General features: G+C 63.8%; 4 protein-coding genes and 1 pseudogene across 6 annotated transcripts in view; 3 read left to right on the top strand and 2 right to left on the bottom strand.

Moving 5' to 3' along the window:
- The window catches only part of MAPK8IP3 (mitogen-activated protein kinase 8 interacting protein 3), a 49,691-nt gene extending 29,319 nt beyond the window's left edge, over positions 1–20,372 (top strand). The window contains exons 9-32 of the mRNA XM_040635558.1: positions 8,002–8,013; positions 8,911–8,928; positions 9,875–9,932; positions 10,397–10,549; positions 11,227–11,308; positions 12,337–12,467; positions 12,868–12,924; positions 13,008–13,178; positions 13,902–14,028; positions 14,192–14,287; positions 14,389–14,544; positions 15,076–15,241; positions 15,927–16,109; positions 16,200–16,389; positions 16,494–16,613; positions 16,692–16,772; positions 16,860–16,927; positions 17,027–17,175; positions 17,631–17,802; positions 17,887–18,000; positions 18,160–18,198; positions 18,371–18,550; positions 18,659–18,808; positions 18,881–20,372. Coding sequence (XP_040491492.1) covers positions 8,002–8,013; positions 8,911–8,928; positions 9,875–9,932; positions 10,397–10,549; positions 11,227–11,308; positions 12,337–12,467; positions 12,868–12,924; positions 13,008–13,178; positions 13,902–14,028; positions 14,192–14,287; positions 14,389–14,544; positions 15,076–15,241; positions 15,927–16,109; positions 16,200–16,389; positions 16,494–16,613; positions 16,692–16,772; positions 16,860–16,927; positions 17,027–17,175; positions 17,631–17,802; positions 17,887–18,000; positions 18,160–18,198; positions 18,371–18,550; positions 18,659–18,808; positions 18,881–19,002 — 2,795 coding nt within the window. The 3' untranslated portion in view covers positions 19,003–20,372. The remainder of the gene's footprint in view (positions 1–8,001; positions 8,014–8,910; positions 8,929–9,874; positions 9,933–10,396; positions 10,550–11,226; positions 11,309–12,336; positions 12,468–12,867; positions 12,925–13,007; positions 13,179–13,901; positions 14,029–14,191; positions 14,288–14,388; positions 14,545–15,075; positions 15,242–15,926; positions 16,110–16,199; positions 16,390–16,493; positions 16,614–16,691; positions 16,773–16,859; positions 16,928–17,026; positions 17,176–17,630; positions 17,803–17,886; positions 18,001–18,159; positions 18,199–18,370; positions 18,551–18,658; positions 18,809–18,880) is intronic.
- On the top strand, positions 66–2,423 carry LOC121103860 (C-Jun-amino-terminal kinase-interacting protein 3-like). 2 transcript variants are annotated; one of them, XM_040635557.1, is made up of 3 exons: positions 66–744; positions 942–1,060; positions 1,274–2,423. In XM_040635557.1, the coding sequence occupies exons 1-3, from the start codon at positions 644–646 to the stop codon at positions 1,309–1,311; spliced, it is 258 nt and encodes an 85-aa protein (XP_040491491.1). In that variant the 5' UTR covers positions 66–643; the 3' UTR covers positions 1,312–2,423. The 2 variants fall into 2 exon arrangements, with proteins under 2 accessions (XP_040491491.1, XP_040491490.1); XM_040635556.1 differs by having other exon boundaries at positions 68–744; positions 1,484–2,423.
- Positions 20,306–21,541, bottom strand: NME3 (NME/NM23 nucleoside diphosphate kinase 3). 2 transcript variants are annotated; one of them, XM_040635554.1, is made up of 5 exons: positions 21,308–21,541; positions 21,096–21,226; positions 20,895–20,996; positions 20,704–20,808; positions 20,306–20,611 (listed from the first exon to the last, which is right to left on the bottom strand). In XM_040635554.1, exons 1-5 carry the CDS (start codon positions 21,504–21,506, stop codon positions 20,306–20,308), a joined length of 843 nt encoding a protein of 280 aa, XP_040491488.1. In that variant the 5' UTR covers positions 21,507–21,541. The 2 variants fall into 2 exon arrangements, with proteins under 2 accessions (XP_040491488.1, XP_040491489.1); XM_040635555.1 differs by having other exon boundaries at positions 20,406–20,611; positions 20,696–20,808; positions 21,308–21,508.
- Positions 21,542–21,769: 228 nt separating this feature from the next.
- LOC121103630 lies at positions 21,770–22,666 on the bottom strand (annotated as a pseudogene).
- Positions 22,667–22,722: 56 nt separating this feature from the next.
- Positions 22,723–26,864, top strand: part of EME2 (essential meiotic structure-specific endonuclease subunit 2) — an 8,628-nt gene continuing 4,486 nt past the window's right edge. Inside the window, exon 1 of the mRNA XM_040634455.1 lies at positions 22,723–22,972. Within this exon, the coding sequence (XP_040490389.1) occupies positions 22,723–22,972 (250 nt within the window). The remainder of the gene's footprint in view (positions 22,973–26,864) is intronic.

Here is a 26,864-nt window from a genome sequence, read left to right as displayed (position 1 = left end):
GCGGTTCCGTCCCCCCCGCTGTCCCTGCCCCCTGTCCCTGCCTTGCTCCGCCCCCCCCGCCCCGGTTTCCCTTCCAAATACGGATCTTAGTTCCGGCAGATGTATGAGCCGGCTCAGGCCCCAGTAACAAACATCACAGAGCCCGTGGTTTAAGGCACAGACATTTGCTCTCTCGCAGTCCTGGCGTGGGCGTGCAGACGGCCGCCTCTCCCTGTGTCCTCAGCCCTTCTCTTAGGAGGACAGAGTCAGATGGGGTCAGGGCCCACCCTTGTGGCCTTATTTTACCCTCACCTCTTTAAAGGCCCCATCTCCAAATGTAGTCACATGCTGGGGCCCCTGGGGCTATGGCTTCAACATGTGGATTTGGGGGACACACTTGGCTTCTGGCAGTGCATCCCCGTCATCCCGCAGAGGCGCTCAGTAGTGGAAGGGATGGAGGAGAAGCAGGACATTTGGTCTGGTCATCGAAGGTCAGGAAAAAGAGCCATGGTTCTGGGGGATGGGCCCCAGCTGGCCACCAGCCAGGGAGGAGCCCTTTCCTGACAGCCCCTGGCTGGCGGTGGTCTAGTGCGGGGTCTCCAGACATGGGGCCAGAGGGTGGGTGTCCCCCCTAACCCTGGGGTTCTCGTGTGTCCCCCCAGGCATGGGCAGCAGTGATGAGTGGTCTGATGTTCAAGACATTATCGATTCCACCCCAGAGCTGGACATGAGTCGGGAACCCCGTCTTGATCGCACGGGCAACAGGTGCTGCCTGAGTCTGGGGTCCTGGTGGGCTCGGTGGTCACCATGGGCGTTGGCACCTTCGGCGATGACGTCCCCTGTAGCACTACACAAGCAGCATTGGCATTGAGCGGCTCACGGGCAGTGTTGGGGGGCCCCCGCCCGCAGCCCAGGAACGCTGCCCACTCACCCTGAGCTCCCCCGGCTTCATGTCCTCACAGCCCGACCCAGGGGATCGTGAACAAAGCTTTTGGCATCAACACTGACTCCCTGTACCACGAGCTGTCGACTGCAGGGTCAGAGGTCATCGGGGATGTGGATGAAGGAGCCGACCTGCTAGGTAAACTCAAGCTACCCCTGGGACCCCGGGGCCTCGGGCTTGCTTTTGTTGGTTTTGTTTGTAACGAAAGCAAAGTCTCTGTTAGCTGCAAGCCAGGAACTTCTTATAGTTTTATCGGGATGTAGTTCATATATCATAAAACATACCGGTGTAAAGCATAAAGTTCAGCAGGTTTTAGGGTGCTCACAGAGCTCTGTTCCTTTCTAATTTTAGAACCTTCTATCCGTCTGAAAATAGAACCGTGCCTTTGAGCACTCGGCCTAGGCAGTGCACTTTCTAGCAATTCTGCTCCTCAAGGAAAATGCCCATCCACAAGCCCGTGGTCACCCCTAGAAGTCCCTGCACCTGGGTCGGAAACAGGTGCAGAAACAGTCCCCTGTGTGGACTCACTCTGGGTCCTTCCCATCCTGGGATGGGTGTCAGGTGTGCCAGGTGTCTGCCGGCAGAACGCCAAGGCCAGGCTGCAGCCCTCGGCACTTCAGGCAAGAGATTGGCGAACGTCAGTGGCATTCAACCCCCACCCCCTGCCCTACGACCTTGTGTCCGAAGACCAGCTGCAGGACAGGGGCTCCAGGCCCTTGGAGCTGCACTCAGTCCCTTCCTCCCAGCGAGGTCAGCTCTGGAGCAGAAGGTGGCTGTGTTGCCAGGGGAGCAGATGTTCTGCTTTGTCCAGTCCTCACGCTATGTCCACGGAGGTAGCTCACGGGGAAGGCTGCTCCCCATTTCTCATGGCTCAGGCGGGAGCAGCGGCTGGAGCCACGGCCGCTGCCTCAGTGAGGGGAGGTGCCCGCAGGCGCTGTGGCCCAGATGTGGCCGCCCGCTGCCTGAGGAGATGGACCTGCCTCGCATCCAAGAGTTTTTACTGCTAGCCTTCCTGCTGTTGTCCCTCTCCTCTGGTCAGCACTGGTGACCGGCACCGTCTTGGGTGGCTCGGCTGGGCTTCCAGCGACAGACGGGGCCAGGCCTGAGCCACAAGGGAAGGGCGCCAACAGGTGTTTTCCGTCGGGTGTACTCTCAATCTCTTGCTTTGGAGCTGTTGTCGGGTCCCCCGTCTTACTTGGGGCGTAGGGGCCTCCCAGGAGCGCAGTTCCTGCACTGTCAGCACCAGCAGCGTCCTATGCCTGAAATGGAAGTTTTTTCAGCCGGTGTTTAAATTGTGGCAACAAATACATAGTGTGAAGTTTACCTTCTCGCTGACGTTTGAGCGCGCAGCTCAGTGTAATGAGGGACGTTGGCCCTCAGTGGTGAGACCAGGACCAAGAGCAGGAGGCCTGCCTTTGGCAGTGTGCGCTTCTAATGGGGTTTTTCTCATAAGTGTTGTAAAAGCAAATGTTTAAAAATAAACAGAAACTATTAACATTCGGAAAAGGGTTACAGGAAATCACTTTTAATACCGTGACATCCTGCCACTCTCCTTTATAGGGTTCAAATAATCCTATATACGTTCTAATTTTTATTTTTGGGAAAGCAATACATGCTTTTAATATTCAAATAACAAGAAGAGGGTAGATACCACATGAGCCCCGCCCATGCCGTGATGTTTTAACATGTTGGTGCCCCTTCCCAAGCACCACAGCACCGACGGTACGTGGGGTGTGGGTGTCAATCACGTCGTCCTCCCTTTTGTGGGCGATGTCACCATTTCCCTGAACCACTGATATTCCTCCACACATTTCCCTTCATGGGACTGTAAATTCCTCCACTCTCTTGGTCCTGAGTTTTGCTGTCTGGACACTGCTGTCACAGATACGGTGGCAGAAGTCTGTGCCCACCCCCTGAAGATTTCCTTTAGGATAGATTTCTCGAGTGGGAGCCTCAAGGTAAAGGTGTGCGCCCCTGAGAGCAGCCACAAGATGGGGCTGTGCAAGGGTTTGTGCTCACAGCTGCAGGGGCCCGGCCTGCAGGCACTGGACCCGCCGCGCTGCGATGGGCATGGGAAGGACCGTGCCTCAGCAGGGTTCACATGCCAGGATGGGTCTGTAGCGGGTAGCTGTGCACGCCGTGTGTGTCCACGAAGGAGCACCGTTCTGCCGGAGCCCACGTTGGAGCCTGTGCAGGCGAGAGGACACTGCCCAGCAGGCCACCATGCACTCCCGAGCATTTGGGGATTCGATAAGAGATTACGGCCTTCTCCCTAGGAAAGCACATAGGCACCCAGCAGCTTGTGTTCCCGTGGCAGGGTCTGCAGGCCCAACCTCACACGCCTGTTCCTGGCCACAGGCCACTAGAGGCGCCCCGCGGTGTGTTCAGGGGTGGGAAACAGCATGTCGGGGAGGGGGCAGAGCCGGAGCCCACCGGACCTTGCACTGTGGCCAGTCCCGTCTCACGACAAGATTCCACCCCTCAACATAGTCATGCAAAGAGTCTCGCCAGCATTGGACGTGCTCGGCTGCCAGTCACCCGGGGTCCCGCTGCTGTGCCCGTGTTACGCGGGAAGAAACGAGCTCAGGGAGGGCAGGATGAAGCAGCAGAGTCCGACCTAGAGCTGCAGCCCCAACTGACCCCCACTCTGCCTCTCGTCACAGCTCTGTGGGGCTGGAATATGCCGTCCAGTTCACTTGCCCAAAGTGCACGGTCCCGTGTCTTTGAGCAAATTCAGGGTCGTGAGCATGATCACATTCGAACGTTTCACCCGCAGAGGAGACCTGTGCCCATGGGCAGTCCTGTCCCTCCTCCCCCAGCCCCTGGCGGCCGCTCCTCTGCTTCCTCTTCTGTACGTTGGCCTCCTCGGGGCATTTCATACCAGTGGTCCTTCTCCACGTGGCACGTGGCCTCGTGGCGTTAGCGTGACACCTTTGAGGTTCTGCATGTCGTGGTAGGTGTCAGAGTAGTCCTTCTTACAGCCGAGTGCTGTTGCGTTACATGGATAGGCCGCACCTCACGTATCCACTCGTCCACAGATGGCCATGTGGGTCATTTCCACTCGTGGCCATTGTGGCTGATGCTTCTGCTACACTTTTGGTTCCTCACATGGTTCTACAGGATTACCAGAGCTGAATAGTCTCCTCACTGCCCGGTGACTCAGGGCTGCCTGCCTGATGGACCTGTCGGTCCGTCCCGTTGGCCACAGTCTCCCGCCTCACCTGGCAGCTCCAGGCCATAGGGCTGCCCCCTGCCTCCCATCTTCAGGGCTGCGGGGTGTGTCTGGCATAGCTCCAAATGCCACTTTCATAGAGAATCTGCATCAGCGGTGAGGGGAGGAAAGAGTGGACAACCAGCAGCACACGCCCGTGAGCTTGACCTGCAGGCCACGTTGACCAAATCAGAAAAGGGGTCATGACTCCCAGACAGATGTAGGACGGTTCCAGAGGGAAGGGAAGTCTGCTGAATGTCCTGGGGTCACTTCCCTAGAACAGAGAGTGCCTGACGTGACCTTCTCACGAGAAGACCTAACTTGTGCATCTGCTGGGTCTTTGTTCCAAGAAAGTGGATATCAGAATCTTTCTGTCATCGGGTGCCAGGGTGCGAGTCCCTATGCGCTCAGCACGTCCGCTGCAGTTCCCTGCGTGCCGGGGCCACCTTGGGCACCACTTCATTCTGGCTGGAATGAGCCCCCCTTCTTGGGAGTAAAGGAGCCTCCCAGAGCCTCAGGCACAGAGGCCGCCGGCCGGGCTGGCAGGCCCCGAGGAGCTCAGAAGGGATCAAGTGCTGCGGTCCTCCGCTGAGGGGGCACCAAGCAGAGGAGCCCACCCTTCACCTGGCAAGGTGGAGGAAGGAGATGGGCTCAGCTGCAGTCCCCTCACCAAGGGGGCCATCCCCATCATCTGGCTCAGCCGGGGTAAGCGTCAGGATGGGAGTTCTCGTCCCCCATCACCGTGTGTCTTTCTGAAGACACCCATCGAAGAGCTATGCACCTGACCTTATGTTCCCAGTGGGGCTGCCCCACAGAGAAGCCTGGGGCCGGTGGGGGGCTTGGCAGTCTCCGTTCTGTGGCTGTTTTCACCATGGAAAGGTCCTGTGGTTTCAGAGACAGAGCGGTGCCGTTGGCTCGGCTGAGGGCGACACCCTTCAGCGCTCCACGAGTCTGCACCAGCTGCTCCCCGTGCCTGTTGGCATTTGGACGGTGAATTCCTTTAGCAGGAAGGAAGGAAGAAGACCCTGGAGAGGCAGGTCTCCTTATGTTTCAGTGAACTCCCGCCACCGATTGCCAGACACACCATTCTTGGAGAAATCGTCAAGAAAGCAAGGCCTTGCTGCCAGTCGAAGGAGGGTGAGCCATCGAGTGTGAGACCACGTCCAGTCCCAGAGGCGCCACGCTGTGACGGTGTGCCTCTCGGAGCTGGCGTAACTGGGCAGTGAGGGAATTCATGCTTAGTGACCACTCCGCATGTGCTGGGGTCTAGCAGGCAGCTCCGGCGAGCCCATGCTGGGGGTTTGTGTGCCCCCTTCACAGACGAGGGAACTGAAGAGGAGCCAGGCGACTGGACTTAGAATCCGAAGGGCTGCACAGGCCAGCCGGACATGTGTTCTCTGCTGCCCACGTCACAGGTCCCACCCATGTGGCAGCCAGACCTAGAACATGTGTAGAAATAACCTTGAGAAAGAGACAAACCTATGTGAACAGAATTAGGAAACACGACTGAAGAGCAGGAAAGAGGCCTCAAAAAAACGAGACCTGCAGGCCGAGCTCGGTGAGCCTCCCCGTGACTCAGAGAGGCCTGTGGTTCCAATGTAAATTCACTTTATGAATGGATTGTCAAGTTCATCCAGAAGAGTAAGCGTGTGAGAGCAGCCCGGAAATTTCTGAGAAAGAACAAGGTTGCAGGGTTGCCCCGTGTTCCCGGCATGAAAGCATTTCTGAAGGTGTGATCCGTGAAGGCCAAGCCAGGGCAGTGACATGACTGTGGCCCCATGAGTTCCTGGTGAGAGCCGGAGCCGTGTGGGGACGCGGATAGGACAGACACAGCACTTCAAGCCACTGGGAATACAGTGAATTCGTGGAGTAACCCCCTGGTGGAAAATGAAGTCTGGTCCCCACCTCCGGCCGTGCACAAAAGACTTCTAGTTGGATTGAAGATCTGAACATAGAAATGCAAGGACCGTGGAGCTGGAAGAGTAGTGGAGATACGTCCCTGATCTGGGGCCCCCTGCGTGACCTGGGCCAGGGCCTTAGAGAAAAATACTGACCCGTGCGAGGCACGCAGCTCGAGAAAGATAGTTGTTTCCCCAGTACCACAAACAATAGCGGAGTCCGATAGAGCAATAGAACAGGGCGAGGGTAGGATAGGAGATTCACAGGTGGTACCACAAATCAAAGCAGGCTCAGCTTCAAAAACAATCCAGAACTGAAAGGGGAACACGGAGGTTAATTCCTCAAAGATCCACAAACTCAAAGCCGGTGTTGCCGCACCCCACGGCCAGGAGGTGGCGGTGGTGCGGCCGGACCGACAGCCGGCAGCGTGCAGCCACTGCCCTGCGGGGACAGGGTCTCAGGCAGGGACCCCTTGTGCACACGCGGGGCGGGCGGGCCTGCCTGTCTGGGGAAGCGCCGCACACCCGGTGAGCAGCGGACGGGGAGCTGCAGGAGGCGAGCTCTGATGATCTCCGGAGCAGAGCTTCCGCGACACGGGGTCCGGGGTGCGGGGACAAAGCACCTCGCACAGGACGACGGCTAGCACGGTCGTGATTTTGTTCTTTAAATGCTGGTGTTTAGACATAAGGAGTTCCGAAAATAGCAGCTGTTGACGGTGGCCACCCTGGGCAAGAGCGAGGACAGAGGGTGTATCCACCCCTGAACCGGGGCGCCCATTTCTTACTTAAATTCCGACAGCAAACTCTGTACTTTGGCGTGTAAGTCAGGTGACTTTACACTGTTCCCTCCCACGGGAAATGACCCCATAGAACGCTAGTGTTGCAGCCCATCTCTAGCTGGGCAGCGAAGAGGAGTTTGGACCCCAGTAAGGAAGGCCCTGCCAGCCCCACACGCCCGCCGCCCCCGCTGCCTGCCCTCCTTGTCCCTCCCTTGCTCCCTTTCGTCTTTGGCTGGTCTTCACCTGAGGCTGCGCCCTTCCCTAAAGATCCGAGCTGGCTTGGGGCCTGTGAGGCCGAGCTCACGCACCTGGGGGTAGGGCGCATCTTGAGTCTGGACACCCTGGGCACCCTACCCCACACACATGCACAACCCCCCCGTGCACATGCACGTGTCCTACACACACATGCACGTGCACTCACGTACCCCACGCACACGCATGCACGCATCCCACCCTCACACATGCAATGCACACACGTACCCATGTGCACACACATAACCCACACATGCATGCACACGTGTACCCCACGGACATGTATGCACGCACACACGTATCCCACACATGCACATACATGCATACGCTGCACCGCCCACAGGCACACATACACATACCCCACGCGCATGAGTGCACACACACGGACCTCACGCACACCACACGCGTGCACACACACTGCACATGGGCACGCGCTCACCTTCACAGGTGTCAGGTGCAGAGGCCTCGCCCTCCTGAGGGCGGAGCAGGTGTGGGGCCCAACACTCTGGGTCTCTGTCTTCCTTGGGGTTGCCGTCCCCAGTGGGATTTGTCATGCACGGGCCCGGTGACATCTGCTTGTTTTCCTTCATGCCTTTCAACAGAGATGGCTGCTCGATGTTGCTTTTTTTTTTTTTTTTTAAAGATTTTATTTATTTATTTGACAGAGACAGAAACAGCCAGCGAGAGAGGGAACACAAGCAGGGGGAGCGGGAGAGGAAGAAGCAGGCTCATAGCGGAAGAGCCTGATGTGGGGCTAGATCCCATAACGCCGGGATCACGCCCTGAGCCAAAGGCAGGCGCTTAACCGCTGTGCCACCCAGGCGCCCCTCGATGTTGCTTTTTTTTTTAATCTCTTTATTTTGTTGGTTCCAGTCACCAACTGACCTTTGTCACTTCTTCCCCCCCCGTCTCTCTGTGCTTCGCTGGACACGGCCCCAGGGGAGTTCTCAGGTGCGTATCTCTCCCATCTGTCTGTTTGCACCCCCCCATGGTGGTGTCCAGCTGGAGTGGGGCAGCATCCTTGGGACACCCCCTGCTGCTGTCCAGTCACCGCTGGCTGTGCAGCCTGTCCCCTCCTGGTTCCTTTCCAGGCCACTAAGGCACACGTGCTTCTGCTCACCAGCCTCCTGCCGCTCGGAAGCTTACTTTGGCTTGCTCTCCTAGCCCACTGACAATGGCCTTAACACCTGAGGGAGAACTGCTATGCCCTCGGCCCGTCCTTTCAGAGGCCAACAGTTCCCCAGAGCCATTTCTTAAGGTTCTGCGGAGCCATCAGATGCGTAGGACAGTTTGACTGGATGGGACTGCAGTACCAGTTCTGGGGCATCTCCCCTCTGTTGGGTGCACCCCAGAAGTCGGGTGTCCTCTTCCCACATGCCAGAGGTCACAGCTCCTGCTTTCTCGCTTTCTTCACAGCAGGAGGCCCTGAGCCCCCCAGCCCACCCACGTGCACCCACCCAGCGTGCTCAAAGGCACGCCGGGTCCCCAGGCGCCACTCTCCCTCATTTGCAGAGAATTGCACCCCTAACCCCACCCCTCCCAGCCCAGGGCTTCAGTGTAAGACATCCGGTGCATTGCCCTGACCGCCCCACCTCACCACCCAGGTGCTCTTGGCCTGGTGGTCTTCCGTGCAGCCCCAAGCATACACTTTCCAGGAGGAGGAGCTGGTTCCATCTATCTCCCACCCCTCCCGTCCTTCTCCAGCGTGCACCCCGAACCCAGAGACAAGTAGCCCTAGCGTACCGCCCCCTGCTGCTCACACAGGCTTAATGCGCTTGTTTTTTCTCCCTTCCCTCTCCCTGCCGCCCTGGTCGCCCGGCTCCTGTGGGACTGGGACGGCTCTCCTAGTGCGCCATGATTTCTTTGGTAAGGCCAAGGCCCCCTTTCAGTTTGTGTTTCCCCCGTTTCCGCCTTCCTCTGTGCCTCACACCTTCCTTGTGCTTCATGAGCCATTCGCTTTGCTCTGCATGGTGGGGGCGGCGGTGGGGTCAGCAGGGGCCACCGGCTCTGCAGGCTCCTAGCCCCCAGGGTGGGGCTCAAGTCCCGAGTCCGCATCGCCCTCCCTCAGAGCAGACCCTTGACAGGCCGAGGGGGCGGGAGTGGAGACAGCGGTCAGAACCCACGCCGAGTACACCCCCTGTGTGGGCCCTGTCTCACGATTGCCGTAGACCGCGGCCGAGTGACTGGGAGGAACAGACCCCGGGCTTGTCGGGCTGCCTGTCCTAACGGCTGGTGACGTGCCTTCAGAGAACTCAGTGGGGTCCACTTTGGGGCTTGGTTTAGAGGAGCTGGCTGGACCCCTCTGGGCACCAGCCCCAGGGAGCGCTGTCCTCACTTCCGCTCCCTCCCTCCCTGCCACTGACCCCGATGGAGTGTGGGACTGTCCCATCTCCTTGGCCAGGGCCTCTCTGCCGTCCTGCTCTGTTTTCTCTGTCCCCACCACCACGGTTCCAACTGCCGTTCTCCTGGGGACAGCTCTGAAAAGGGGCTGCCTTACGAAGGACTTGGAAACCACAGGGCTGGGGGATGTGCGGTGGGGGGTGATGCTGAGAGGGGACAGAGATCGAGGTGGCCACAGAGGCCACCCGGGTCAGCTCAGGCTGGTCCCAGCTGAGTCTGGCCGGTACACAGACCTCACATGGATAGAGTGAGAGGTCAGTCCCGGGGCCGTCGTGCCCATCCAGCCAGTGCCGACCAGAGGCTGCTCTGGGACTCTGTCCCTGACGGCGCTGCTGTCTGAGAGCCTACCTGAGGACCAGCAGGCCTGGCTTCGCCGGCCGGCACAGGTAATATCTCGGTGCCTTCGTTTCAGGAATGGGCAAGGAAGTGGGGAATCTGCTGCTGGAGAACTCACAGCTTCTAGAAACCAAGTAAGAATGCTCTTCTCCAGGGGTGCCTGGGGGCTCCGTTGGCTAGGCCTCCCACTCTTGATTTCGGCTCAGGTCGTGATCTCAGGGTCGTGGGATCCAGCCCCACGTCGGGCTCTGCACTGGGGATAGATTCTGCTTGGGATTCTCTCTCTCCCTCTCTCCCCTGACTTCCCTCTGTCCCTCTCTGAAGGAAAAAAAGAAAAAAAAAAAAAAAGGAATGCTGTTCTCCGGCTTAGGGGTTGCTGAGATAGCCCGCCCCCAGGGCCGGGGCCTCCCTGTAACAACCCCGGAGAGGGCCCAGACCCACATGGCCCAGCTTGCCACTCCAGGGTCACCGCCTTTCCCTGCATTCTGCACCTTGAGGCCCCCTCTCAGACCCCCAGGAGCTGGTGGGCCCCTTGAGCCCCCATCAACCGTGTGCATAGCAGTCCACACAGAGTTCTCGACCTTCTGCCTTCTCAAAGAAACGCTCTGAATGTGGTGAAGAATGACCTCATTGCCAAGGTGGACCAGCTGTCCGGGGAGCAGGAGGTGCTCAGGGGGGACTTGGAAGCCGCCAGGCAGGCCAAACTCAGGCTGGAGGGCCGCATCAAGGACCTGGAGGAGGAGCTGAGGAGGTGAGCCCAGGCCTGGGGCTGGGCTCCTGGGAGGAGGTGGGCTCCTAGAAGGGGTGGGGCCAGACCCTCCCCACTCCAAGTCCCTCCTCTCTGGGTTCCCTTTGGAGGGCACTCAAAGAGGCACTCCCCCAGTGTGCTCACGGGGCAGCCTGCCCCTCCTCCCTCAGTTGCAGCTCACATTGTGCCCCCAGATCCAGCTCCTGCACCGTCCACCTGCCCCCTCTTCTCCCTCAGAGGGCACAGGTGTCCTGTCACTGGCAACCGTCATAGGTTCGTTCAGAAGGAGGGCGGGGAGGAACCCCGGAAAGCTCTGGGGATCCCTTCCCAGTGCTTTGCACTTCTCGGTGTCCTTTTTCTTCCAGCCTGATGCCTCCGCCCCCGGGGGTGCCTGTGGCTCCAGGAAACGGGAGGTGTGATGGGAGGGTGGGAGGTGGGCCTGTGGGGGTGGCAGACCTGCATTGGGCTGGCTGGCCATCTGTACAGCTGGCTCTGCCTTCCCGTTCCCGTTCCCAAAGCCCTGGGCCTCTGCTGGGGCAGCCAGGACACACGTCTGGGCCTCAGGGCGTGTGCGTGCGGGGCAGTGGGCCACTGGTCCCCCAGGGCATTAGCAGGAGTGCTCAGGGGCCTGGCGCCTGGTGGGGCTCCACCCCTGCCATAATTCCCTCCTCCTCCTGCAGAGTGAAGTCCGAGGCCATCACCGCCCGCCGTGAGCCCAAAGAAGAGGTGGAGGATGTAAGCAGCTATCTCTGTACAGAATTGGTATATTCCACTATTAACATGTGGGGCATGGGGGGCGGGCCGCGTGGGGTGGGCTCCCAGGGCCCTCCTAGCCCCCTTCTGTCATCTCCTCTGCCCTTTCCTGGTGGGAACAGCCCCCTCAGATGCAAGGACAGTCCTGAGGAGAGCCCTCTGTTCCTGGGGGTTCATAACTGTTGCAGGGAGAGCTGAAGGGAGGGTGTAGGGGCCTCTGCCCTCACCCCGTGGACCCCCTTCTGGCCAGGGTCCAGCAACTGGGCTGTCTTCCTTCAGTAGACGGCAGGGCCTGGCTCCTCAGCCTGGGGTGGACAGTGGACACTGACCACCCCGCTCGTCCGCTCTGTTGTTTTCGGGGGCGTGTGATGCACATATCAGGGTGCTGGCCACACCCCCCTTTGGCCCACCCTGCGCAGCCCCCACCTCTGAGAACGCTAGGACAGAACAGACGTGCGGGTGGATTGTGGATCAGCGCCTGGGCCTCCTCGCGTGGGGCTGGGGCTGACCCTCGCTCGCCTGGCGGCCTCTGGGGTCCCTCCCCCTGTGCCAGCGTGCAGCAGCCCAGGACGCAGCTACGTGGGGCAGACTGGGTCCTGCCCCCGCGCTCACAGATGGCAGACCCCACACGCATCTGCCGAAACCTCCCGCATCCCCCTGGACGTAGCGCCCCCCCATCCCCGCCCCGGTCCTGCCCCTGCACCTTCCCTGGGACCACGCTTCCTGCCGTTCCCCTGGGACCAGCGTCACCTGTTAGTGTTGACTGAGAGCATTTGGGGTTTCTGTGGGGTCTAGAGGCTTGTGGGAAAAGTCACTGTGTTAACCTCCTCAAGTATTTCATGTGACCTTCTGGAAAGGATACCCTTTTGGGGGTGGGTAGCCTCCCGTATGTCCTCCCCACCGCGTTTGCCTGAGGGTCTGTGGGAATCCGGAGGCCAGCCTGGAGAGGAAGCGTGGCATGAGCTGGCCTCCGAGCGCGCCGGACTGAGCTGCTGGCCAGCCCGTCACCGGCTGAACGGCAGTGCCCTTCCCTGCAGGACAAGGTCCCCATGGCACAGCGCCGTCGCTTCACACGGGTGGAGATGGCCCGTGTGCTCATGGAGCGCAACCAGTACAAGGAGAGGTTGATGGAGCTCCAGGAGGCCGTGCGGTGGACCGAGATGATTAGGTGGGCGCCCCCCGCCCCCGCCCCTTTGGTCTCCCTTTGTGAGCTGTGAGCACCGGGCATGGCCCTGACAATGGGCATCAGGCTGATCCCTACCCTGGCCCTCCTCGCAGGAGGGCTGGCAGGGGGTCTAGCTGGGCTAGAGCCGGGCTGGGGCATGTTGGGGCCTGGTGTGCTGGGCCCCCTCCAGGAAGCTGTGAGTGACCCACCTGGGAGCACCTCCTCCCTGATGCTGACTCCCAGTGTGTCCATGGGGAGGGGCCTCCCCAGCACCCTGAGAAGGTGCCAGGCAAGAGAGGTGCAGGGCTGGCCTGGGCAGGGCCTGGTGGGGGGTGTGATCTGGGGGCAAGTCGGCCTGGGCGTGGGCTGAGCAGGGCTCCCCCCGCCGGCTGCTCCCCTGTAGAGCATCCCGAGAGCATCCGTCTGTCCAGGAGAAGAAGAAGTCCACCATCTGGCAGTTGTGAGTTGGGGGTGCCAGGATGGGGAAGGGGCAGGGAAGGCTCCCCTTTGGCCGCCCCTCACTTCCCATGCCTCCACTGGCAGCTTCAGCCGCCTCTTCAGCTCCTCGTCCAGCCCCCCTCCGGCCAAGCGGTCCTATCCCTCGGTGAACATCCACTACAAGTCTCCCACCACGGCCGGCTTCAGCCAGCGCCGCAGCCACGCAATGTGCCCCATCTCTGCTGGCAGCCGGCCTCTGGAGTTCTTCCCTGATGAGTGAGTGTCCCACCGTCTTCCCTGTTCTTCCTGCTGGCCTGCCCGGGTCCCAGGGTCCCGCCCCTCCAGGCTCTGAGACAGGAGCGGCCTTTGCCTCACTGCCCGGGGGGACGAGGTCCGTGGTGGGGAAGGAGTCTGGCCAGCATCAGAGGCTGACCTCCCTGTGCCCACACCTTGCGCCCCTCCAACCTGACTGGGTGCATGGGGTATCTGTGGGCACAGTCCCCACTCCCCGCCCCAGTCCCTGCCCTTCATCCCAGAGGTCTGCATACAGCCCCTCAGGGGACCCAGCTCCCCTGCCCTTGGAGACGGCACTGCAGCCGGCAGCCGGGTCAGGCCCCACCCCAGGCTGTGGCCTGCACCCCTGTGCCCCCCAGAGATTCGTGGAGCTGACAGGAGGTCAACTGGCAACGTGGGCTTTCTTCCTGGGAATAACTTTCTGTTGGAATTTTGTGTTTTCCTTACTTTTGATACCAAGATTTTGGCTCTAGGGCAGAAGCAGGGAATTCTGTGTCTTGTGTCAGAAGACAGGCCTGGGGGAGGGGAGGCTGCACCGTAGGGCGCTGCCCGCCGTGCTCGGCAGGAGCTGGACGGGCAGGTGCCGGTGCTGCCTGTGCGGGGAGAGCCACGGTCCTGCCACCTTGGCCCCAGGGCCCGGGCATGCTGCGTGCAGGGCAGGCCCGCCGGCCTGCGCGGGAAGTAACCTGCGTGCCTCCTGCCCAGTGACTGCACGTCGTCCGCCCGCCGGGAGCAGAAGCGCGAGCAGTACCGCCAGGTGCGCGAGCACGTGCGCAACGACGATGGGCGGCTGCAGGCCTGCGGCTGGAGCCTGCCGGCCAAGTACAAGCAGGTGCTGCAGGGGGCGCAGGGCGCGGGGGCGGGGGCTGGTGCTGGGGCAGGCAGGACAGCAGCTGGGGAGCCGCCTGGGCAGCCCCACGGTGCCCCCACGGCCCCACCTCCGGAGGGCCCGGCCCAGGCCTCGCGCCCACGTGGCCTCTGCCTTGTGGTTGCAGCTGAGTCCCAATGGGGGCCAGGAGGACACTCGGATGAAGAACGTGCCTGTCCCCGTGTATTGCCGCCCTCTGGTGGAGAAAGATCCAACCATGAAGGTGAGCTGGCCCCGTGGGCCTGACAGATGGGGGCGGGCGGGCTGTGGGGGGCCTGGTGGGCCAGTGCAGGGCAGCGGGCTCACCCGTGGCTGTTCTCCCAGCTGTGGTGTGCTGCGGGCGTCAACCTGAGTGGGTGGAAACCGAGTGAGGACGACTCTGGGAACGGAGTCAAGCCCATGCCAGGCCGTGACCCTCTGACCTGTGACAGGGAAGTGGAAGGAGAGACCAAGAGCAATCACACGTCCCCAGAGAAGAAGGTCAGAGCGGATGGCCGGCCAGGGACCCCTGCTGCTCCCAGTGTCTAGACCACTGTGCCCAGCACTGGAGTCACATTGAGAGTGACAAACGGGACAGCTGGGGACAGTGACGCAGGACTGGGCTTATCTGAGGTTCTCTCCCCCTGTCCAGGGCAGGCGGGGACGTGCGAGGGCTGGAGGGCTCAGGCCCCCAGGTGGGTCTCCCTCCTCGCAAGCTGTGCGCAGGAGCAGAGCGAGGGGCTAAGCACAGGAGGCTGGCGGGAAAGGCTTCGTTCTGTGGCCCAGACTGGCTGGGGGGCAGGGACCGTGGCACTGGAGCCCAGCCCTCCTCCATGGGAGTGAGGCCACGCACGCCAGCGGTCTAGACGGGAAGTTCAGTGCCGAGTTCTTGCTGCCCTGCTGCGAGGAGGACGTCCCCTGAGGCCGCGGGCAGGGCTGTACCCTGAGAGAGTTCAGGAGGCCCCCACAACCTTGTGGCTGGTGGAGTGGCCTGCGTTCGGTGCCAGCCCTCTCTCCTGTACTTGGAAACAGGCGAAAGAGCTCCCCGAGCCGGACGCCACGTGCAGCCGCGTGTGGATCCTCACCAGCACCCTGACCACCAGCAAAGTGGTCATCATCGATGCCAACCAGCCCGGCACCGTGGTGGACCAGTTCACCGTCTGCAATGCCCACGTCCTGTGCATCTCCAGCATTCCAGGTGAGGGCCCTGCAGACGGCCCGGATGGTAGGAGGCCCGCTGGGCCGTACCAGCCTTGCTTGGGACATGCTGTGGACACATGGGAGCCTGTGGGGGCGTCCAGAGGGGAGCACACTGGCTATCTCGCCCCTGAGTCTTGTGAACAACCAGGAGAAGACCCCAAGGTGACACTCACTCGCCCGCCTGGAGGGAGATCGGTTGGGCCACAGGACAGATTGAAATCAGGCATTGAACACAGACCTGCCAGTGGACCCAGTTCCCACCGCCCAGCTGCAGCGGGGAGAGCTGGGGCCGGCGGAGGCTTGGCTTGGCCTCTCAGCAGCAATCCTCATGTCAGCATTTGGGGGTGGCCAAGGGCCCTGCCGGGGGCCATTTTCCAAGATGGCCCCAAGCTCCTTAGAGTTCTTAACTTTCTGACGGGTGATAGAGTTGTTTGCTCCCAGAAACCAGAGTCTCACTCCTCCATGCCTCTTGCCGGTTCACCAGGCCTGCGGGCAGTGGCTGTGAGCAGGTGCCCACGTGCTGAGGCCGGGCTGGCCTGAGAGTCTGGGGCCCACTGCGTTCTCCGCACCAGCAGGTGCCCCCCGTCCTTCCCCGGCACTCACTTCGGGACGCGAGCCCTGGGTGTGGTCTGGTAGTAGGGGCTCCTTGGCACAGGGTGACAGGGCCCTGACTCTCCCCCCAGCGGCCAGTGACAGTGACTACCCTCCAGGGGAGATCTTCCTGGACAGTGACGTGAACCCTGAGGATTCCGGTGCCGACGGCGTGCTGGCGGGCATCACCCTCGTGGGCTGTGCCACCCGTTGCAACGTGCCCCGCAGCAACTGCTCCTCCCGGGGGGACACCCCAGTGCTGGACAAGGGCCAGGGTGAGCTGGGCCTGCACCTGGGCAGCCGCCTTCCCTAAGCCCCCTCGTTCCTCCCCATCACCCGGCCGAGCTCACCCTTCCCTTCCTCAGGGGAGGTGGCTACTGTCGCCAACGGAAAGGTCAACCCATCTCAGTCCACGGAGGAGGCCACGGAAGCCATGGAGGTGCCAGACTCTGGGCCCAGTGAGGCAGAGGCAGCCACGGTGCGGCCTGGGCCCCTCACGGAGCACGTCTTCACCGACCTGGCCCCTACCCCGGCCCCCAGCACCCAGCCTGGCAGGTGGGCTCTCTAAGGACGGGGCAGATGGAGGGGAGGGGAGACTGGCCGAGGTGGGCAGGGACGGGCTCCCACGGGCCACCCTGGACCAGCCATCCTTCCTGCAGCGAGAATGGGCCGGAGGCCGACACAGGTGGGGTGCAGCCCGAGCCGGAGCCCAGCGCAGACCCCGCGGGGGCCAGCAGTAGCGCTGCCCCAACCATGTGGCTGGGAGCCCAGAACGGCTGGTAGGTGGGGCCCTGGGGCAGGGGTTGGGGAGGGTCTCCTGGGCGAGCGCCCTTGCCCACCACGGCCTCCTCCCACAGGCTCTATGTGCACTCAGCCGTGGCCAACTGGAAGAAGTGTCTGCACTCCATCAAGCTGAAGGACTCCGTGCTGAGCCTGGTGTACGTGACCCCATCTGAGGGCAGGGCGTGGGGAGGGGCCCGCGGCAGCCTGGCCGGAGCCGCTCGCTCACCACCATCCCATTCCAGGCACGTGAAAGGGCGAGTGCTGGTGGCCCTGGCCGACGGGACGCTGGCCATCTTCCACCGAGGCGAAGGTGAGGCCCCGGAAGCTCTAGCCGGGTGAGCGGCCACCCCCACTGTGGGCAGAGGTGGGCCCTGGCCAGGCCTGAGCAGGTGTCTGGGGCTCCCTGCAGATGGCCAGTGGGACCTGAGCAACTACCACCTGATGGACCTCGGCCACCCCCACCACTCCATCCGCTGCATGGCTGTCGTGTGCGACCGCGTCTGGTGCGGCTACAAGAATAAGGTGCACGTCATCCAGCCCAAGACGATGCAGATCGAGGCGAGTGCTGGCAGCAGGAGGGCCTCACGGGAGGGGGAGCGGCTCCACTGGTGGACAGCACTCCCGACGTGCCTTCTAATGGGCCTGGGGCTTTGTGGGGTCAAGGGAAACGTGCTCAGGGAGGCGACTACATCATGGGCCGCAAAGGGCAGCTGGGCTGTGAGCGCCAGCCCGTCTGGGTTCTGCCTGCTGCTTTACTCTGCGGCAAATCGGAGCGACACCCACGGGGGCCCCGCACGCCTCTCCTGACCACCTGGCTGTGGGCCGAGGGGGCGGGGTGGGTGGCCCCTGCTCCTCCGAGGAGCCTGGACCCCAGGGGGCAAAGCAGGCACCAGAGCGAAGGTTGCAGTGAGCTACACGGGCCTCACCGTGACCCCGCGGCCATGGCGGGTCCAGAGCCCCCCCCCCCGACGCCCCCCTACCACCCCATCGACGCGGCTGCCACGACCCCACAGAAATCATTCGACGCCCACCCGCGGCGGGAGAGCCAGGTGCGGCAGCTGGCGTGGATCGGCGACGGCGTGTGGGTGTCCATCCGCTTGGACTCCACGCTGCGGCTCTACCACGCGCACACCCACCAGCACCTGCAGGACGTGGACATCGAGCCCTACGTCAGCAAGATGCTGGGTGAGGGGCTGCGCCGGGCTCGGGCGTCAGGGCAGGGAGGGCCCGGGCTCCAGCCGTGCCGACCCCTCCCCCTCCTCACCCCAGGCACAGGCAAGCTGGGCTTCTCCTTCGTACGCATCACAGCCCTGCTCATCGCGGGCAACCGCCTCTGGGTGGGCACCGGCAACGGAGTGGTCATCTCCATCCCGCTGACCGAGAGTGAGTGCCCTCCCGACATCTGCACAGGTGGGGGTGACTGGGGGTGGGGGGCACACTCTGCCAGCCCACGGTCCTGAGGATGGGGGTGCTGCCTGCCCTGTCCCGCCCCTCCCGTGACTTCTCTCCTCTCCCTTCCATGCTGCGCCCCTCACCTCCCAGCCGTGGTCCTGCACCGAGGCCAGCTCCTGGGGCTCCGAGGTAAGTCCGGAGCCCCCGCCTCCCACCCTTACAAGGCAGCCCCCACCTGAGATGCCCTGTGGGCTGAGGCTGGCCTTGCCCCTTGGCGGTGGGCACTCACGCACTGCCCTTGCCTGCTGGAAATCTAGTCTCCTACCCGGGCTCAGGCCCTGCGGCCCTTCTCTCTCTCCAGCCAACAAAACGTCCCCCACATCTGGGGAGGGAGCCCGCCCAGGGGGCGTCATCCACGTGTATGGCGACGACAGCAGTGACAAGTCGGCCAGCAGCTTCATCCCCTACTGCTCGATGGCCCAGGCCCAGCTCTGCTTCCACGGGCACCGTGATGCCGTCAAATTTTTTGTGTCTGTGCCAGGTGAGGGGCCAGACCCCCTCCTGGCCCGGCTGCGGCATGGCCTTCCCTCCGGGAGCCCGTGTGGGGGGTGCTGGCGGCCCGGCTGACACCCCTGTGCCCCGACGACAGGGAACGTGCTGGCCACTCTCAACGGCAGCGTGCTCGACAGCCCGTCCGAGAGCCCCGGGCCCGCCGCCCCAGCCTCAGACGCCGAGGGCCAGAAGTTGAAAAACGTGCTGGTGCTGAGCGGCGGGGAGGGCTACATCGACTTCCGCATCGGTGAGTGGGCGCTGCCCAGGGTCCTGGGATCCCCACAGGGCCGTCCCCTCACAGCGGCCGATGTCTGTCCAGGGGACGGAGAGGATGACGACACAGAGGAGAGCGCCGGGGACGTGAGCCAGGTGAAGCCCCTGCTGTCCAAGGCAGAGCGCAGCCACATCATTGTGTGGCAGGTGTCCTACAGCCCCGAGTGAGGCTCCGGCCTCCACCGCCCCGCCTGCCCTACGCCGTGTACATACAGCCCCACCCGCCTGCCCGCTGCCCGCCCCACAGGCAGCCCGGCGCCCGCCCCTCTTATAACCTCTCAACCTGCAGCTTTCACCTTAGGGCCGGGCCTCCTCGAGGGCGGATCACAATGCGGGTCTGGCTGGGAGGGCGGTGGGGGAGCGGGGTGGCACCCTCACCGGGAGGGGAAGAACCTCTCAGACAACGGCCCCAGCAGCTTCTGGCTGGACCCGGTCCCAAGTTCTCATGTCCTGGGGGTACTTGAGGGCCAAAGCAAGGCAGCATCCTGGGGTAGGTCGGGCTGGGAGAAGGCCCTGTGGAGGGCCCCCAGCTGCACCCTGGGACCCCCCCACTTCCCTCACTCCGAGGACCCCCCAAGGCAGGAAGCAGGGACTTCAGCCCAAGTCTTCCCAGCCAGAACCCACCTGCCTTTGCCTGCTGCCTGAAGGGGTGGTAGGGAGCCGGCCCAGCCACAAGCCTTCCCTGGACAACCCCCACCCACACCCTCATGCCTGCCCCGGGAATTGGCATGGAAACACGTAGCCAGGCTGCGTAAGGCAGCTGCTTGAGAAGATGGAGACAGATGCCCTCTTCCTGCTCACCCCGTGTGCCCGGCTCTCCCTGGCTCCCCCTGGGCAGAAGACCCACCTGGTAGGAGTCCTCCCCCTCCCAGATCCCCTAGGGTGGAATTTCTCAGGCTGCCAAGGCAGGCCCAGGCCTCAGGAAGAAGGGGAGGCCCCTGGCCTCTCCTGGGGTCAGTCCTAGGACACAGGCTGAGCCTCCGGGTGACAGGGGGGCACGTGGTCCGGGGCCTGCCTCCCAGTCTCCAAGGAGCCCGGCTCCCAAGACACACTATGAAGTGCCTAGGGCTGGCAGTGTGGCCTGCTCCCTTGAGGGCAACTGAAGACAGCCTGCAAGGGCTGGGGCAGGAGCTGCCTCCAGCGGGCTCTAGGCGTGGATGCCTGCCGGCTTAGCAGGGTGCCGCCCTGGACTGCACCTCCCTGACCTGCCCAGGTCCAGGCCTTACTCCTGCTCGAGAGGCCCTGCTGCCCACCCACCTCCCACCAGAGAAGCACAGATCTGGGGCAGCCACCCCACGAGCCCAGCCAGCCACCGCCACAGCCACGTGCAGCTGCAGGCTTCTCCCCACCACCCTGCCACTCTCCACTGTGATGTACGTCCAGTCCCTTGTCTGTTCCCACGGGGCCGTGAAGTGACTCGGGGGCTAGCCGGGTGGGTGCAGCTGGGGGAAGGGGCTGGGTGGTGATCCCCTCAGGCTTTGGCCCTGCAAGCTAACCCACGTATCCGCTCTGTATGTAATAAATGTCTTAACATCGTAGCCCCATGTCCCTGGGTCCAGACCAGCGGGAGGTTAAGGATTTGCTTCACTTTACTGTGCAAAGAAATGCTGGTCAAAGCTGCGGGCCAGGGCGGGCTGCAAACAGGAGGGGCCGGAGGGGCTACTCGTACAGCCAGTGCCCGGCGCTGTCCTCCCAGCACAGCAACTCGTCGCCGCGGAACCAGAGCGCGATCTCGCGGCGGGCGCTCTCCACCGAGTCGCTGCCGTGGATCACGTTCCTGCGGAGAGCGCGGGAGCGCCGCGTGAGCGCCGGCGGCCGCTGGGGCGTGGCAGGGGCTGGGCGCGCGCCGCTGCGGCCTTACTTGCCAACCTCGACGCAGAAGTCCCCACGGATGGTGCCGGGCGCGGCGTCGGCCGGGTCGGTGGCCCCGATGAGCGCCCGCGAGGCGCGCACCACGTCCAGCCCCTGCCACACCTGCGCGCGGGCCGGCGGGACTCAGGACACCGGCCTTGCGTCGGCCCCGCGCGCCCGCGCGCCCGCCCTCCCGCGGCCGCACTCACCATGGCTACCACCGGCCCCGAGCCCATGTAGTCCACCAGCCGGCCGTAGAAGGGACGCTCGCGCAGCTCGGCGTAGTGCTCGCGCAGCAGCTCGTCCGAGGCCTGCGGGGGGCCGGGGTGGGGACGGGCCGCGCGCGCCGGGGTCCCCGACCGCCGCCTCCCGCGCCCCGCCGCCGCCCCCCCTCCCCCGCGCGCCCTCACCTGCACCAGCTTCAGCGCCACCAGCTTGAAGCCCTTGCGCTCGAAGCGCCGCACGATCTCGCCCACGAGCCGCCGCTGCACGCCGTCGGGCTTCACGGCCAGGAAGGTGCGCTCGTGCACGCCGGCGCAGGCTGCGGGGACCCGCGGGGTCGGGGCGCGTCAGGCCCGGCTGCTCCCCCACCCTACCCCCCGCCCCGGCCCGCGCCGCTCACCAGCCGGGAAGAGGTGGGCGAGCACGGTCAGCAGCAGGCACAGCATGATGGCGGCGGCGGCGCGGGCGGGGCCTGCGCTTAAAGGGGCCAGACGGCAGCCGCCCAGGCATCCGCATCCCTCGGGCGCCGCGGGGCCGGGCGCCCCACGGGGTCGGCTTCTCCTCCCCAGCCCCGCGGACAACCGGCTGTGGCTGCCCATCCCCAAACTCCAAGAAAACCACAACCAGGCCACTGGTTCTGCCTTTATTCGCGCGCACACGGTTCTCGGCCGAGTCTGGCAGCGCGCACGAGGGAAGCGACCCGCGCTGGGGCTCCGCGCTGCCAGCCCCGCCACCCCCGCAGCTCCCGCTGCCCGCTCGCCCACAGCAAAGGGCGCGAGGGGCAGGGTCTGGCCCCAGCGTCCCCAGGAGGCGTCCCAGCCGCAGCCCAAAGGCGTCTTCATTCACAAACCGGGACCCGGCGCTAGACACCGGTCGCGCGGCCACCGTGCTGGCATTTAGACGGCGTTGCCTGGCCTTTCTTCGCCTCCTGTTTCGCAGGGTAGTCCCAGGGATCGCTCGATCCCTCCAGATGCATAGGCTCCTCGGTGCTGGCGTCCCCTTTTTGCCGCCTGCATGAATCATTGCCCGGAGGAGCGGCGGGTAGGCACGCAACGCGGCGTCCTCGGTGGCGCCGGCGTGAACGCGGTGAAGGCCGCCTCCTCGTGCTTGGGCACCAGCCGCCAGTCGTGGTACATGGCCTGCCCGATCTCCGGGCCTCGCTCTCCGTCCGTCCTGGGAAGAAGGCGGGGCTGAGCGCACATGCGTCGCGGCCGGCTATGGCCGGCAGCCGGGGGCCCGCCCCGTCCCCAGCGCCTCACCTTAGGTGCAAGCCCCAGGCCTTTCCGTGCTCCAGGTTCTGCAAAGCAAGCGCACAGGGCGTGGGCTCGGCGCGCGCTCGCCCGCCCCCCGCGGCCGGGGCGCCGGGAAGCCGCGCGCACGCACCTGCGCCGTGTAGTCGGGCCGCACGCGCGTCAGGCGCCAGTAGCACGGCTCGTCGTGCTGCCAGAGCCAGGACTTGCGCGTGACCAGGCGGCCCAGGCCGAAGAGCGGCAGGCGGCCGAGCAGCCAGCAGGGTGTTCTCCTGGCGCAGTGGCCCAGGCGCGCGCTGGCAGCCGGCGGCGAGTGCGGCCGCGTCAGCGTCTCGTAGTCCAGGGCGTACCGCTGCGAGTCGCGCGGCCGCTCTCGCTGCTCCCGCAGGGCCCGCACGCGACGGGCCAGCTCGGCCACGAGCCGCGGCCGCACCTTCTTCGGCGCCATAGTCGGCGCCCCGCTCGTCGGTGCACCGACCGGAAGCCGCGCCGCCGCCGCCGGAAGTGGCCGGTGTCCCGCGGAAAGGCGTCCGGGTGCGGCCGAAAGCCGAGTGAGGCCGGGTGGATGGCGCGGGAGGGCTCCCGGAGGGCGGGGTGCTCGCGCCAGGCCGGGGCCCGGGGCGGGGGGCGGCGGCGGCCCCCGACCTGGGAGGTCTCGGACTCGGACGGCGAGGGCCCCGCCGGCGCAGAGGCCCGCGCGAGGGCCCGAGGGCCGGCGGAGGAGCGCAGGGCGGCGACGGAGGAGCGCAGGGCGGCGGCCGAGGCGCTGCGGCCGGAGCAGGCTCTGCGGCGCGTGGCGGTGCGCGTGGACCCAGGTGCGGGGAGCGCCGGGGGCGACGGCGGCACCTCCGAGCCCCCGGAATTGGGTCGGTTTCCTAGCCGAGCAGCCGCGTGGTCTGCAGGCGGCCGGGCCCAGGCCGGGGGTCGGCTCTCCGCAGCCAGGCCGTGCTGACAGCCGTGTCCCTGCGGTCCATCCCAGCCCTTCTGGAAGATGCTCGTGCCAGCATCCTGCTGGAGGCCCTGGGGCCCGGCTGTGAGTACCACCTCGAACCGCAGCGCCCGGCCCGGAGCCTCAGGTGGCCAGAGCGGCCGGACTTGTCCCTGCACTGTGAGTGTCCTGAGTTACAGAGTGCACCCTGTCCTGAGTGTTTGCTCCCCATAACTTCACATAAGCCGCAAGTGTTGCAGACCAGTGAGCTAGAAGCAGAAACGCTGAGGGGGTGCTGGTGAGTTGCAGGGCTGGTGTCTGTGGACCTGAACTGGCCTTGCACTTGGCCGGGGATGGGATGTGGGTCTTCTGTAGAGCAGTGTGGGCAGGGCCTTGAGCTGGGGTGCCCAAGGCAGGGCCTAGGGCTTGGGAGGTGGAGGGTGGGCAGCAGTGTTCTGGATGTCCCCACAGGTGCCTTCGGAGGTGTGGGGTGCAGATGAACAGGACCTCTTCTGCTCCTGGAGCCCGAGGAGTTTCTTCGGCACGTGCAGCTGACCCAGGTGCTCCGGGGGTGGGGCAGGCAGTAGTCCTTCTCCACACTTCTCGAGGGCTGGGCTCCTTAGCCTGGGGAGCTGCTCTGCCAGGAGAGAGGGGTGATGGGGTGTGCGCCAGCCCCCGGAGTGCAGTCAGCAACCACTGAGATGTGGGTGGGATGGGGAGCCACATGGGTTCTTGGCCTGGGAGCAGCTGGGGGCCGCCGCTGGAGGGTAAAAGCCAGGTTAAGGAAGGTTCTCTGGAGAGCGCGTGATAAGACAAAGGCGTTAGGTTAGAACCTGTGTGGATCTCTCCATGTTTGTGGTTTAGCATTTCTCAAGTACGTGCCGAAAGTTAGGCCGATGACGGTTGGGGTGCAGAGATAGAAATAGTGGGTGGGGGTTCAGTGCTGCTCTTCCAGGTGCCTGGGAGGTGTTGGGGGTTTTCATAGGTCTCTTGACCTTGTGGGAAGACACAGTGGTTTCCAACAGGAGTGGACTGGGCGAAGAAGCCTGTTTCCTCTCTCCCCGGGACCACTGTCACTCCCAGGCCGGTTTCTCTTCTGTCTGCTGCCTGTGCAGCCGCAGAAACAGGTGTGTTAAACCTTGGTTTGCAGACTTGTGGCCTATCTTGCTCTGTGCCCTGGATCTGTCCTGAGACTCTACCAGCGCCCATCTGGCTGTCATCGGGCTGGATGCCTACCTGTGGTACCAGTCACCTCATGCCTTACTAGGCCTGGCTGGGGTACGGGAGTTCAGGGAAAGGTAGTGGTGGCTCTGGGGGCTGCTGTGATATGGCTAACTCCCTTCCTTGGGGGTTCAGGGGCAGTAGTGGGGTATGGGGAGTCAGAGGGACGGTTGCACTCTGCTCAGGTCTCCCCAGCCCAGCAGCCAGGAGAGGCGGCAGCCAGAGAGTCAGCGATGGCCCATGCCCCAATGGCACTCAGCTGGCCCCAGGTGGAGGAGGTAAGGGCCTGTCGGGTAGGGTGAGGTGCTTGCCCTTGGTCCTAGCACTTGGTCCTGGCTGCTCTCCAAGGCCCTGCAGCCCCGGTTTTGGTCCCGGAGCAGCACGTGCGGTTGGTCTGAGCTGTGTCCCCTCCCTGGGGTGACCTTGTCTGACCCACACCCTGGGCTCACCTCCTCAGGCCCTGGTACTCCTAACTCTGGGCACATGTGGATGTGCTGCTGTGGACTCTTGGCAGGAGCTGAGTCAGCATGTGTGCGCCTTCACAAGGTTCCGCTCAGCGCCCCTTCAGGCGGGACTCACCCTGACCGGTGGCTGTGGTGGGGAGGGGACAGGGACACCTGGAGGGTGGGAGCTCTCTGGTCTCTTTGGGAGCAGAGAGGGTGAGGGCTTTGTGGAGCCGGGAGAATGGGATACTCTGAAGACCTGAAGCCTCTAGAAGCTTCCCTGTTTGCAGGCGTACGGAATCCGTGCCTTTTCCTTCTGTGTGGATGGGCGCTGGGCAGCCGGCGAGCATGTGGCAAAAGATGGCAAAGGCTGCGGGGGTCTGGTGGCGAGATCAGGCAGTTCCACCGGGTCAGCCCAGCCATGGCGATGCCATTGTCAAGCCTTCCCTCCCCCCGCCTCTGCAGCAGGTGGGTCCCCCGCACCCTCCTGGTGTGGAGCCAGGTCCCCAAGAGCTGTGTGCTTATCCCGTGCCTGCTCTAGGCATACACGAGCTGTGAGCACGGAGCAGGAGCGCCTGGCCCTCCTGGCAGACCTCCCCCGTGAGACGGGCGACGGGTGTGCGGCCCCGCAGGGTGGGGCCTCGACCTTTCCCACGCATCTCGCCTCTTCCTGACTGCCACCAACCCTGAGCTCCTGCTGGACCTGGGCTCCTGACCATGCCTGGGGACAGGAAGGGACCCTGTCTCAGCTAGCAGGACAGAACGTGGTCCACCCCACGCAGGGTCTGACTAAGTACCAGGGAGAGGGAACAAGGCACTGCCCCTGGAGCGGGTGGGAGGGCGCAGGGTGGCTGGAATATTCCCGGGTAACTGGATGGGCAGGAGAGGAGGGGGTGAGCCCCCTGCCCTGGGTCCTATACACACTGGCCATGGAGCCAGGGGCCCAGTTGGGGTCAGGAAGGAGCAATAAAACACCAGTCATGGGGAGACTGGGGGTGACACAGAAGCAGTAAACAAAGTCTCGAGGGAGGAAAGAGAATTGCGCCTGTCTCTCCTGGAGAGTGTTGTGATGCCACGGAGGCCTCGGCCCCGACTCTTTCATCCTGCCACCATGGAGCCTTACGTAAAGTCTAAGTTTATTACGGCACTTCAGTCTGGGACGGAGAAACAGAGCTGACGACATGCAAAAGCAAGTGAAGGGAAACTCAAGGCGCGGCAACTGGCGTGGCCGCGACTAGCGCATCCTCCGCCGGCTCAGCTCCGGGCGCCCCATGCCCGCGGCGGTCCAGAAGAGCCAGGGTAGCCGCCTCCACACACGGCGCAGGAAACAGATGCTCGGCCACGGAGTCTGGTCCCAGCGTCAGGTGGGCAGGGGCAGAGGGGCAGATGCCAAGACAAGACCTCGGCCCAGTGGCTCCTCTGAGCCGGCTAGGAAGGCAGTAAGGAGGACGCAGCCGCCCGGCCCGGAAAACAGTTTCACGGGAAAGGAGTTCGTCCGCCGGCAGCGTTTCCTGGTAGTGCCGGTCTCAGGCCACTCGGCGTGGCGTGTCCTTGGGGAGGGTGTGGGGGCCTTGCGGCGGCCACAGCTCATGCTCAGGACCCAGCCCAGCTTGGTGGCGCAGCACCGCTTGAGGCCTGGCGGCAGGGGCAGCCCTCCAGCGCGTTCCAGTCAGCCACAGCTGGCGCAGCCGATGAGCAGCACAGGTACTGCAGGAGGTGATGCTGGCGCACCGAGCGGATCACCTTCATGCTGCTCTTGCCGCCGGAGCACACCATCGGGTAGAACTTCTTGTTCTGCAGCTTGGTGTGCGCCACGCCTGGGGAGCCGGGAGCACAGCCTGAGCCCCCGGCGCGTTCCCTGGGGCAGTGCATCCACCCTCCACTGCCCCGCCCCTGGGGAACCCCAGGACCTCAGGAGTGTGAGACAGGCTTCCAGGAAGCCTCGGGGCTCCCCGGGCTCGCGGTCCACACCCTGCAGGCACAGGTCAAGGTCACGGCGCTCACCTATGCACTCCTGTTCTTGAAGAAGGTGAGCGTCCCTGCCTGGTGTCCAGGTGACGCCGATGATGGAGCCCTGGCTCGAACCTCGATGAGAGCCATCTTGTCGCCTTGTGA

This window comes from Ursus maritimus, unplaced genomic scaffold, assembly GCF_017311325.1.
Source record: "Ursus maritimus isolate PB19 unplaced genomic scaffold, ASM1731132v1 scaffold_2, whole genome shotgun sequence".
In the NCBI taxonomy this organism is placed as follows: domain Eukaryota; kingdom Metazoa; phylum Chordata; class Mammalia; order Carnivora; family Ursidae; genus Ursus; species Ursus maritimus.
This window is presented reverse-complemented; position numbering and strand designations above follow the sequence as displayed.